Source organism: Eurytemora carolleeae, unplaced genomic scaffold, assembly GCF_000591075.1.
Source record: "Eurytemora carolleeae unplaced genomic scaffold, Eaff_2.0 scaffold520, whole genome shotgun sequence".
Taxonomy (NCBI): Eukaryota; Metazoa; Arthropoda; class Copepoda; order Calanoida; family Temoridae; genus Eurytemora; species Eurytemora carolleeae.
This window is the reverse complement of record NW_019396438.1, coordinates 122883-136634: the sequence shown is the minus strand read 5'-3', so window position 1 is coordinate 136634 and position 13752 is coordinate 122883. Positions and strand designations below refer to the sequence as shown.

Sequence of the window (13752 nt, the reverse complement as noted above, 5' to 3'; positions counted from 1 at the left end):
AAAAGTATAGTTTAATGTACTTCCTAATTCAAAGTGTAATCTGACCCCCTGACTCTACTCAGTTTAATTCGATAGACAGCGTTGGTTAAATTACTGTTTTTAAACCTCTGGCAAAGTTATACATTTTTTTGTAAAATCAATTAATGGAAAATTTCTAATTTGCAGATAAAAAAACATTGTGTCTTTCTTTCTCAGACTTTTTCTATATTTAGCAGTTCTTCCGAGATTTTCTAAATTTAGCTGTTCTTCCGAGATTTTCTACATTTAGCATTTCTTCCGAGATTTTCTAAATTTAGCTGTTCTTCCGAGATTTTCTACATTTAGCATTTCTTCCGAGATTTTCTAAATTTAGCTGTTCTTCCGAGATTTTCTAAATTTAGCTGTTCTTCCGAGATTTTCTACATTTAGCATTTCTTCCGAGATTTTCTAAATTTAGCTGTTCTTCCGAGATTTTCTACATTTAGCTGTTCTTCCGAGATTTTCAAAATTTAGCTGTTCTTCCGAGATTTTCAAAATTTAGCTGTTCTTCCGAGATTTTCTACATTTAGCAGTTCTTCCGAGATTTTCTAAATTTAGCTGTTCTTCCTATGTTTTTAAAAAATGTAATTTATATTACATCAAAAATTGACGCTTTTTTATTAAAATCGACAATATTTTTCTCCGTGTTTTTCTTTAAGTGATTAATAGAATAATAGAATTTAAGTGACAAAGAACTCTATTCTCTCCGTCATCGCTTTTCATGTTTGGTGAATCGCTAAAGAGCAACAGTAGTTTTGTTAGATGTCACGGGCAGCAGTAGTACATTTGAATTTCCGAGCCGGGTTAACGTTTCCGGTCCCAGTTTGTACTGTACCGCCTGGACATTGGGCAGATAAAGCAGACACCAGGGAGTAAGGAATAGAAGGGAGATATAACTGACGCGGTTCGCCCTACCATATGATAATACATGCTTTGCAGACGATACTTCATTTGAATAAGAAATATTCAGAATAGGTTATTGTATGCGCGGTAATTGTACATCAGACAAATATATCTTAATCAAATGAAGTACCCGTCTGCAAAGCATGTCTAATCATATGGTAGGGCGAACCGCGTCAGTTATATCTCCCTTCTATTCCTTACTCCCTGGCAGACACTCAATAGGACTACTGACTAGCCGGTGCAACAAGGTTCACACGGTCAGACTTTATGTTTAATTTACTTTTACTAAAGGGTCAGAGGTGCGTGATGTGAAGTAAACAAGAAAATTGTATTTGTAAATATTGTTTGTTTAGATAAAAAATGGGAAATAAAATTAAACAAGAGGAGATCAATGGGAACAATTTAGGCAAATTTGATCCACATTCTTTTAATATCTTTAAACCAATATTGGGAGATTTGATCCACTTCCTCTTTATATCTTTAAACCAATATTGGGAGATTTGATATTGGGAGATTTGATTCACTTCCTCTTTATATCTTTAAACCAATATTGGGAGATTTGATTCACTTCCTCTTTATCTCTTTAAACCAATATTGGGAGATTTGATTCACTTCCTCTTTATATCTTTAAACCAATATTGGGAGATTTGATTCACTTCCTTTTATCTTTTTATATCTTTAAACCCATATTGGTACTTTTTGCCTCTTTTTTTATAGAAATTAATAATAAAGTTTCAATTTAGCAAAACAAATTTATTTTCTATTCTTGCCGATGTGAAAAGGACATTTTTCCCTAAATTACAAGCATCGTGAACCCATAATAAATTATTTTCGATATTTTTCCAATTTCTTGATCAAATCAGATTGTTTGTCTAGTATACACATATGCTGGGGTAAGTTCATAGATTTATACTTCTTCCCTAATTGGTCCGAGAACATTGTAAAATCTAAAAAGATAACTTAGAATAAAAAAAAAGATTTAACTTATTTTCTATTTTATTGATCAACATTTTTGCCCCACATATTTTTTGTTTCTATGGAATAGCTAAGGTATGAAGAGAAATAGCAGAAAATGTTGTTAAATAAATAGGTTTGAACACACTGCAGTAATTTACATTGTCAAGGCTCAATACAACTATTTCAAGTCAATTATGTTCCAAATTTCAAACGTTTATAAATAAATAAAAGTTATAAATTTGTATGTTCTAAAAGATATGCCAAAAAACGGTTCTTTAGAGTTTTAAGCCGTCCAATTAGGGTTTCCAACGAACAATTGAGAATCATGTAAACTCCTAAAAAATCCGCACAATTCCGCAATTCAAGTAGGTTTATGCCACCATTACAATATTTACTGATTATTTTCAGGATGAAATTCTTTTTGGTTGTCCGCAGTGTGACGACATCCTTAGAAAACTGTACGAAGAAAATAAAATGTTAAAACAAACCCTTGAATACAACCAGCAGAACAGTAACCAGGTAAACCCTTGAATACAACCAGCAGAACANAATTTACAGGCGAAAATAACGTATATACATGCTAAAAGCTTGAACAGAGAACTATGACTGAGAGTACAGAACCGGCCGGGCCTAGTTTTCACAACATAAACAAAAGACCGGTCTCCTCTGTGAAGTACGCTCACAATACAGGCAGCTTCCAGGGGCATTACAATAAACTCAGCGTCAGGGGTGACTGGCGCGAAACAAATTTCTAAGGTTGCAACACAGCCACTTCATGCATATTAGCATTGGTCATCTTTAAATAAAGACATTATTTACTTAATTCATAGAAAAAATCACGCCAAAAAAAAGTCAACACACGCATAAGTAAAGGAAGTGACCGGCAATGTATGGTAGTTGACAATGTAGTAATGTGGAGAACTTTTTTAAGGATTCATTTGAGACTAAAATATTCTAATGATGTATAATTACGACGTCAAAAATGTTTAGGAACATATTTCTCAATAGAAATTTGTCAATAAATCAATTTTAGAATCAAATATTTCTTTTTCATCATTACATTGAATTTCTTATTCTTTACAAGTTTGTTCGCAGATTTCTTAAAATTCTGTAGATGTCGCCTTTTCAATAAAATTTCAGGAAATCTACAGAAAATGTTAAAGAACATCACAGAAACCAATTACCAAATATTTCTCATTTATAAAGCAATAAATTAGTTTACCGTAGAATTTTTGTTACATTTTTTGTCGCCGTTGTAAAAAAAAAAATTCTCAAAATCATCCCTTAGTCCCTCTAAAATGGACAATCTGTGAGAATTCTAAAGATTAGATTTGCGCAACAAATATGCATCGTAAAAACGTATGACATGTCTCAAATGAATCCTAAAAAATTTTTTCACAATATTACGTTCTCAGTTCAACTACCGTAAATTGCCGGTCACTCCCTTGAAATATCAAAATTCCTTCAGGAAAAACTTTAGAATAAAAAAGATTCAATTGTGATTTGTGACAAACACATTCAAATACAACCGTGAGTTGAAGGCTAACGTATATGATATTTAAAACACACTTTTAGCACTTTTTCTTTTAAATTACAGGAAATTATACTGGGTTCATTGTTGTCGAATAAAAAACATGATTTTTATTTAGATAAAGCAGTTTTACGATGTTTCTCCGGTCCAACTTTCATTAAGGTTACTATGTCTACATATTGTCTACATTGTATATTGACCAATAATTCTTTATTTGATTTCCTGTCAATATTTACATTAAATATACAACATAAAAACAGAAATCAATAATCAAATCATTGATAAATATTTTAAATAAAACCGTAGAAAAATAATAAAATAGTTACAGTTTATCTCGTAATCCCCTTAATAAAATGTACACAACAAACTTTTCAGAGATTTCAAAACTGCATTATTTGAAAATGTTCTTTAACTTAAAAAAATATAAATTGGAAAAACGATTTAAAACGATCGTTTCAACACGTTCGTTGTTGCATCGTTTTTGGAATGTTTTTGGGCCGTTTTTTTTAATAACTCTGAAAGAAAATATAGGCAAAAAATGACCAAAAAACGACCCAACTGAAGAAATTGCCAATTTGGCATATTGACAAAAATGTTTAAAACCAAGAAATTGTTTTAGACGTTTACCAGCCCTAGTGGTAACTCTAATTCTAGAGATGTTGGGAGGACTAATCATAAACCAGCTTGAAGATGTAAGGAATTATAAAAAAGTAAAAAAGTAAAAAACTAGATAAAAACTAAATCTAAACTAAAAATAAAAACGAGACCAAAAGTGAAAATTAGACTAAAGTAAAAACAAGACTAAACAACAAACACGACTAAAGACTAAATTAAACAACTAGGCCAAAAGCAAAAACCAGATTAAAAAAGAAAAAATATTTTGTAAAAAATAAGAATGAAATAGAAAAAATAAAAGTAAAACTAGAGGAACACAATAGATAAATATTTGTTTTTGTTCAGGTAATTCGTGCACTAACCCTTATTGTAAGTTTCATGCCAGCAATATCTGCTCTATCTGGAAACCTGGGACTTCAGGAATACATGTACAAATATATTTATAAAAACAAACCTTAATCGTGTATTATACCATTCTCTTGAACTCCCCCCCACGCACATGTTTAAACTATTTATTCGTATTACTTTAAATCTCTTTATTCGTATTACTTTAAATCTCTTTAGTCAATAGATTTGGTCTAGGGCAATTTAGAATTATAAAATCAAGAAAATAAGATCTACAGAATCATAAAGAAAATTTAGGTTAAAAAATCCAAAAAGGAATTGAGTCTTTGCAACAAACTCTGATTTTCTAATCCTAATATCTTTGGATTCCAACGTCGTAAACCTTTGATATTTCAAACTATGACTTTTGTTAGATCAAAAAATATAAGTTTGAAATATCAAAGGTTTACGACATTGGGTTCCAAAGATATTTGGATTAGAAAATGAGAGTTTGTGGCAAAGAGTCAATTCCTTTAAGAAATTGAGAAATGGAGAGGAGAAATCTAAAAGAACTGAAATATATATATTTTTTTGAAAATTTTAAAGCCTTAAAATCTGTAACTTTAACTCAAGTTAAATCTTAAATTCTTTTAATCTACATGAATCTAGGCAAGTGCAAACACTATACGAGGTCTTGCCACAGGTGATGATTCAATTCAAAATAAAATATTAAATTAAAATTACATGTTATGATTAACCGTAAAATTGTTTTTGACATTATTAAACACAAAAATAACCCATTTGAAAAAAAATGTTTTAGTAAAACAATGGAGTAAAAAGGTCATAATCTTGTTAAAGCTCAATTGTCGCATGATCTTATATCTAATATTTAAAGCTGTGAGCGTAAGTCATGTAAGTCTTCTTGTAAAGAGTAAGACACCCGATTTACAACGGTACCCTTGAAACTTTAATCTGATCCAAATTGATCATAGATAAAGATAGATTGCGCATAAGACGACATTTTTCATCTTGAAAGATATAAATGTACAGAGATGTTTTAAAGATATTCCTATTATATAGATTAACTAGGTCAGATGTGAACATTGGTTGTTCTTATGTCATTGAGTACTTGTGGTGCACATGAGTTCTGTAAAAAGAAATTTAAGTTAGTTTAGTCCTTCTCATGTCATGAAATCCATTAAAAGGCCAAACCACCCCGCTTATCATTGAAGTTACACTATGACCCCTAGAAGTATGAGTTTGCGGAATGTACAATTCTTGGTGATTTTGCGTACATAAGCTATCTATGTTTATTTATTTATCTATGAAATTGATGCTCGAAAATAGTTTTTTTCTGATAATTCCTCTAATCTTTCTTAAGCAAGAAATGTCCTAGTCACTATTGCAGAGAAGCCACCAAAAATGGAACTACCGTTTAAATCGGCCATTGTCATCTTTTCAAGAAGGGTCTTTTGAACTTATGCTTACAGTTCCTTTAAGTAAGTTTAATTAATAAAGAATTTATATAGGCCACATTACACCAAAAAGTTATGGTTCTAACATCCTAAAAGAGGTAATTCTAATTTTTTTTTGTAAACATAATAATTTTAATAAGATGAGAATGAAAAATAATATTTAAAAAAATTCTAAATAATAATAGAATAAAAAGTAGTATTTTGAATAAGATGAGAATGAAAAATAATATTTAATAATATTTTGAATAGAAAAATAATATTTTGAATAAGATGAGAATGAAAAATAATATTTGAATAAGATGAGAATAAACAATAATATTTCAGATAAAATCTGGATTAATTTCTGCAACTTTTGTAGCTGTTGTTATGTCAACAATAGGTATGAAAGTATAAAAGTAGCAATTAAAAAGTTGTAATTGAAAGTGATATTCCATTTAAAAAATAAAAAGGGGCATGCCAGATTCACAATGGTATCCTGAAACCGTAATCTGATTGATCAATAATGTTGAAAATTACGTCGTTATTCCGACTTGAAAAGTGTTTAATTCTGATAGTTTCTCTGTAGTTTCAGAAACAAAATGCGCAACTCACTTTTGCAGAGAAGACAAAAATAGAAATAAACAAAAACTCGGATCAATAGTTGATAATCGATCCAAAAAAAATGCTGTTAATGGTACCGTTGTGAATCGATACCACTATATCAAAGAAGGGTAACTATCTAGAAAATAATGTGAGTATGTTTGCACATTAAAAGTAAAGAGAAAAAACCATGATAATTGGTTTCAACCCATAATTTTCTACCCTGCAGTTTTCTGGAACACCCCTTTCATAAGTTTCTAAATATTCTATTTTATTTAGGAATGGCATCGTTTTGAGGTCCCTATGTAATTACTTTTTTACAATAAAGCTAATGACCAGACAAATCTTATATGTTTATAGCAAAATTGCTTTCTAAGTTATCATATTATTTAAAATTATTTCTTTGACCAAACTAATAATTAACAATCTAGAATATTTAAACCGGTGCATATTCTTATTCAGGAACCACTTGGACATATTTTGATCAGGATAGCTTGATAAATAAACAGGTACGTAACTGAAGAAAAAGGAAGAAGACATATTGTGCGGGGTATTTGATGTCAATTAGAAAGTTGTTTTGGAAATCAACTTATTCCGTGGGTCTCATTGTTGTCGTCAAATTCCTTAGTTTTATGTGTTCCACTGTATTCATGGTTGGACCAATTCCTTAGTTTTATGTGTTCCACTGTATTCATGGTTGGACCAATTCCTTAGTTTTATGTGTTCCACTGTATTCATGGTTGGACCAATTCCTTAGTTTTATGTGTTCCACTGTATTTATGGTTGGACCAATTCCTTAGTTTTATGTGTTCCACTGTATTCATGGTTGGACCAATTCCTTAGTTTTATGTATTCCACTGTATTTATGGTTGGACCAATTCCTTAGTTTTATGTGTTCCACTGTATTCATGGTTGGACCAATTCCGTAGTTTTATGTGTTCCACTGTATTTATGGTTGGACCAATTCCTTAGTTTTATGTGTTCCATTGTTTTCATTGTTGGACCAATTCCTTAGCTTTATGTGTTCCACTGTATTCATGGTTGGACCAATTCCTTAGTTTTATGTGTTCCACTGTATTTATGGTTGGACCAATTCCTTAGTTTTATGTGTTCCACTGTATTCATGGTTGGACCAATTCCGTAGTTTTATGTGTTCCACTGTATTCATGGTTGGACCAATTCCTTAGTTTTATGTGTTCCACTGTATTCATGGTTGGAAAAATTTTATTTCATAGAATTGCTTTTTCAGAAAGACATTTTTATTAAAGATAAAATGTTTGCCAATTATTATTATTGAAAACTATTATGATCATTACTGCACTTCAATTAAATTTTAATGTACTTAACAAACCATACAACAAGTATAAGTTCTCTGGAGGCCGAATTTTAAGAATTTGAGCGGCGGCTTAAATTTAAGCCGCATCTTAAATATGGTTGGTTCCACTTAAAAATGTATCAAATGTTTGAAGATTTAAGCCGGCGCTTAATTTAAACCGGGTTTTGGCGAATTTAAGCCGCGGCTCAAATTCTTTAAGTTCGGCCTCAGGGCGATCAAAAGTTGTTTTTGCATGCCAAAAAGAAATCTACATAGACAAAATAATAAAAAAACAAATAATAGTAATAGCTTGCTCGGTTTTATCTGGTAATACTTTTGATTGATACGCTTACTGGTTGTATTCTCACTGGGATATAAACTTATCCAGACACCTGACTTAATGAATGGCAAGACGTGGTTGAACAGCTTAAACATGGTTCAACCAATTCTATTCAACTAAAACTGGCTCAGAAGAGAAGAAGTTGAACCCCGTCTGTGCAGCTCAGCAACTTATGACTCATAATTAAATTTGATGTAGAAGTCTTTTTCCATTTAAAACTTTGTATGTCTTGATTTTAAACGTTGTTGGCAACATTTTTGTTTTTAGATTTATGTCATTTTGAAATTCAAAACTGCTAAACATTTTATATTTTGATATTCTAATAGCAAAACAATTTTATTAACAATTATTTGTTTCTTCAATGCAGAAAATGTACAAAGAAAATAAAGTAATAATTGAGAAAACCATGAGATACATTATTTGAAAATATATACAATACGAAGGGAAATCTTGAAGAAAAAAATCCTCTACATTTTTGTTCTTCTCAGTAGATGTTCAAAAATGAGATGTTACGTTTGGAAACATTTAAGATTTTAATATATACATTGCAGGAGTCATAAACCTGTTATTTTAACTTAAACGATTTTCAAGATATACAAGGTTACTCAAAAAATATGACGAGCCTAAGTAGCTTTTAATGGCTTTTAATGATTGATCAAAGAAAGAAACAAGTTTACAGTTGCAGTGAATCATAAATATAAGAAATCAGACCGTTTTACTTCCGTATAGTCGTCTCTATAGTATTATCCTTGGTGGGTAACCCTGTACTGGGTTATACTTCACGTCTTAAAGCTGGTTAAAACTGAATTAAATCCTTTTTTGCCACCCTGTAGTATAAAATAGTTCCCAGCTCTAACGTTATCCTTTTCTTATAGTTTTCCCATTTTAAGTTATAGTTTTTATATCAGACATATTTTCCAAAGAATGCTAAAATTTAGAAACAATTTCATTTTAAAATATTCTGCTCAGCAAATTCTTTAAATTTATGGATGAAGGCATCTTTATTAGAACCCAGTTTACCTTCATAATTCAAATGCCACTTTATATAAAAATGGGAATTAAAAGGCGTCTTTGAGATTGTCTTTGTTAAGAATTAGCATTGTAATCCATAATTTTAGAGGCTATAATAATAACAAAGACGACGATAATTCCACAATTTGTTTTTTCTTCTTGTAAAAATATTTCCTACTTGTTGGAAATATTAAATAGGAATTTTTATTCAAAGTTTTTTTTTTGCAGAATAACTTCTCTGAATAGAAGAAAGGACATCTTTGGAAAAAATGTAACTCGTGTAAAAAGCATTTAATCATAATTTCAAGTGACACTCTACGCCAAGATGGGAATGCCTGATTCACAATGGTACCCTTAATGGCTTTGTCTGACCAAATATGAATTATGAATCTATGTTCTGAAATTTTAAAACTTTTTATTGTTTTCAATTGCGGGTGTTCTTTCCAATTAGGAATTATGAGAATGAAATGATATAAACCTAGAAAAACTACAATATATATATATTCAACTTTTTATCATATAAAGGTGTAGAGAGGTTACTCATGGAATCTGGCATTGCAATCTGTGCATGGAGACTAAAGAGTCACTTAACATTACTCTTTAAGTCCCTAAAAACCATTAATTTTTTTTTAGAATTTGAACACAACCTTTGTACCTGACCCACCCAGCCCAGCCATGTTGTACAACGGTGTACAAGGGGTGTACAGTAGTTTATCAAACTCAACCCAGATGTACATAAACCAGAGTATACATTCTAGTTTTCTAGAAACTTCCAATGTATCAGGGATAGACTTTGAAAATATTCAAGAGATAAGTCAGGTAAAATTTCCAAATTAATAATATATTGTCAAATCATAAATTAATTAATTAACAATTTAAATGAAATAAATACTGCAATTAACGTTACAATACAATACAATAAATGTTACAATACTGCGGTGAATTTTGCTGTCTGAATTTGTTTAGTAAAAATACCAAAAACTAAGATGTTGGAATTGCTTTTGTTCCGGGGGAATAAAAATCTTTTAAATTCAATTTCCAAATTTGAATGGTAACCTTGAATCAAGGTTAGCAATGTGTAAGATTAATTTGAGGATCACTTGATAGTTCGTTGACAGAGCCTTAAGTTGAATTTCTCTTGCATTAGCTCAGGCCTACAGGCGTTAACAGATTTTTGTACAAAATAGCTTTCTGCTTTTCTACACTTTTTTTAGAACATTTTTTAGAAATTTCTTTCAAAATGATTTTTATATATTTGGGAACATTATATTTCTTTTCCTTTTGACTCTTACCGCTAATAAATTACTAATGCATGTAACTCAACCACCATGATCCAAACTTTAGAAAATCAAATGCATGTGGAGTGGGTTGGCAGAGAACGAAACTTTCGCTAAAAAAATGCGAAAAAATGCAAAATTTTAGTTCGTATTTCGCAAACTTTTTGCTGAATTTTTTTGTTGAAGCTTTGCAACCTCTTACAGGTTCTATATCTTTAATTGCATAAATTATGAAATTACAATTTTTAAATATTCACAAATCTAACTTTTTAGAAAAAAGGAAAGAATTTATGAATCCAATCTAAAATTAAATTAACTTCAGTATTGGGATTGTACTGATTGATTTTAAAATTTCAATTAATCGTTTTATTTATTCTAATTCTTTTTTATTAAGTGTTGTATTGTTTTATCTTAATACTGGGATATCAGGGCGCTTTGTGCCCATAATTTTTTTAAATATTTTATTAGCCGCTTAATCTTTCAGATTTTTTTCTTTGATAAAACAAAAATAAAAATTTACGTGGATTTAGATTTTTTATTTCGCGAATTTTCAAAATTTTCAAAACAAAAATGTGTGGAGACAATTTTTTGTAATTCTTAGCAATCATTTATCTTCCCTCGGGTCATGAAAGGTCCCGCACAAAATTGGGCCTGATCGGTTCAGCCGTTTTGACGTTTATTAGATTTAACGGGAAAAACAAACAAACACCCATACAGACGAGCAAGTATATATAAAGATTTACAGATAAATATGCTTTATTATTCTTAGGACACATGTACATGTAATTCATGTTTTCTTTTTGTGATTGTACTTAAATATATTCTAATTCTTATATGTACGCATTTTCTATTATCTTTAGGATACATTCAGTACATGTGATTCATATCTTTATTTGCTATTGTACTGAAATATATTCTAATTAACTTATATTTGCCAATGTTTTATTCTTGTAATTCTTGCTTTTAATGTAATTGTACTTAAACATATTCTAATTTTGTTATCTTTAGAATACATCCAGTACATGTTTTCTATTTGGTGGAGTACTATTTGTCGGTACATGGATTTCTATGATGGTATCTACAGTGAATGGAGCCAGTACACCTATTCTGGTATTATCATCATTATTATTATTATTCTTAATAATATTATTAATATAATTATTATTTATTATTATTATGATTATTACTTGTATTATATTATTATTATTGTTATTATTACTATTATTGTAATTATTAATTGTATGATATTATTATTATTATTATTGTTATCATCATATTTATTGTTGTGTTTAGGCGACAATACTACAGATTGATCCAGCAAAAATTGCTGGCCCTCTGGAAACAGCTTTTCAGGTACAGTGTGTTACACAAAACATGATATTTTTACTTTAAAAACTAATTTCAGGATATTGTGGGACAATCTTTTCTTCTTGGTCTCAGCTACATGGCATTCCATCATATCCAACATCTAATATAATTATCTAGAAACAGTCAGAAACAACAAAAATTATAAAAATTGTTTAAATGAATATAAATAAAAATAAACTTTGCCGATAAACTCTTGTAAAAACATTGATACAAACTGTTAACAACTAAATAACTGTGAATTTTTATTGTTTATAAAAATTATCTCATGCCTTGTAGTCTTTACTTCAATCATCTCATTCTGTTTAGTCTTTGTTTGCTTTTTAGTCATTATCTAAATTATTTTAATTATTTATTGTAGTCTTTACTTGAGTCATCTTAAGCTTTGCAGTATTAATTTTAATTATCTCACACTTTATAATCTTTATTTTAATCATCTCAAGCTTTGTAGTTTTCATTTTCATTATCTGAAATTTTGTAGCCTTTATTTTAATCATCTCAAGCTATGTAGTTTTTATTTTAATTATCTCGAGCTTTGTAGTCTTTTATTTTGATTATCTCAAGCTTTGTAGTCTTTTATTTTGATTATCTCAAGCTTTGTAGTCTTTTATTTTAATTATCTCAAGCTTTGTAGTCTTTATTTTAATTATCTCATGCATTGTAGTCTTTTATTTTAATTATCTCAAATTTTTTAGTCTTTATTTTAATCATCTCAAGTTTTGCATTCTTTACTTCAATTATCTCAAGCTTCGTACAGTTTTTATTTTAATTATTTCTAGCTTTCTAGTCTTTATTTTGAATATCTCGATCTTTGCAGACTTTATTTTCATTATTTCTAGCTTTCTAGTCTATATTTTAATTATCTCAAGGTTTGTAATCTTCATTTTAAGTATCTGAAGGTTTGTAGCTTTTATTTTTATTATCTCAAGCTTTGTAGTCTTTATCTTAGGTATCTTCAGCTTTGTAGTCTTTACATTAAGTATCTCAAGGTTTGTAGTCTTTATTTAAGAATATGAAATTCTGCAGGAAAATGAATATTGGTTTCACTTAGAAAAATCTTTACAGTCCGATGTATTCTAAAATGTCGTCTTAAATTGTATTATCTCGAAAATAAGGGTTGGCCAACAAAAGCATTGTTATTAAGTGGTGACTTTAAGAGCGTTATTTTTGTTGTAATCTAGAACGGATTAGGAATACCTTAGAATTCATGTATATATTTATATATAGACATATATATATATATAACATGCTGCCAGCGCTCTATATAATGAATCAAAGCAAAAAGGAATGGCAGTGCACAAAGAACCTTACTAGTAGAAAGACTTATATACAAATATAATCTTCTACCTTAGGTAAGTGCAGCTCCCAAATTTATATTGATTCATAACTCAGACTATTAACATAATATAGCCTGATAAATATACTCAACTGTGAATAGCTAGTTATAGATATTCATATTAACATAGATAAGCAAGGATACATATAATTCTGTATAGCTCAACCCAATACAAAGCTCTGCAGAATTAATAGCTCCGCAGAGTTAATAGCTCCACAAAGCTAACAGCTCCGCAACGTTAACAGTTCAACAGAGCTGATAGCTCCGCAAAGTTACTAGCTTCGCAAAACTAAATAAGGCAGCTCTGTAAAGCTGGACAAGGCAATAGTTCTGTAAAGTTATATATATTTATATATATATTGAATTGGCGCTTGTCACCAATATGTCCCTCATCATGGAGCAGCTGCTGGAGCTGTTACAACTCTTTGCCATGGAAGTCGAGTTCAGACCAGAATATTAATCTCCTGAAATAAATAATATTGAATCAGTAAACTTAGATTAATAAATTTGAACTTAGAGAGTTAATTATTGCGTTTTAAATTCTGCTGTAGACCAAATAAAACTCGGGATTTACAACATTTTTGATCCACACTTAATTTTGTTATCCAAAATATTTTAAATTTTCATAATAAGCAAAATTGTCGGATAACAAACAAAATTTCTCCATTAATTTTTAGATATACAAGGTTCTACAGGGTGTCCCACG

At 29.8% G+C, this 13752-nt stretch overlaps 1 protein-coding gene across 1 annotated transcript; it reads left to right on the top strand.

Annotated features, from left to right (window-relative positions):
- The first annotated feature begins 1278 nt into the window (after positions 1–1278).
- On the top strand, positions 1279–11903 carry LOC111703346 (uncharacterized). Its single transcript, XM_023475247.1, has 14 exons — positions 1279–1327; positions 1798–1814; positions 2287–2397; positions 3528–3571; positions 4029–4101; positions 4370–4444; positions 5018–5051; positions 5878–5921; positions 6148–6202; positions 6865–6911; positions 9702–9887; positions 11354–11455; positions 11639–11698; positions 11751–11903. The coding sequence occupies exons 1-14, from the start codon at positions 1282–1284 to the stop codon at positions 11820–11822; spliced, it is 966 nt and encodes a 321-aa protein (XP_023331015.1). The 5' UTR covers positions 1279–1281; the 3' UTR covers positions 11823–11903.
- The last annotated feature ends 1849 nt before the right edge of the window (positions 11904–13752 follow it).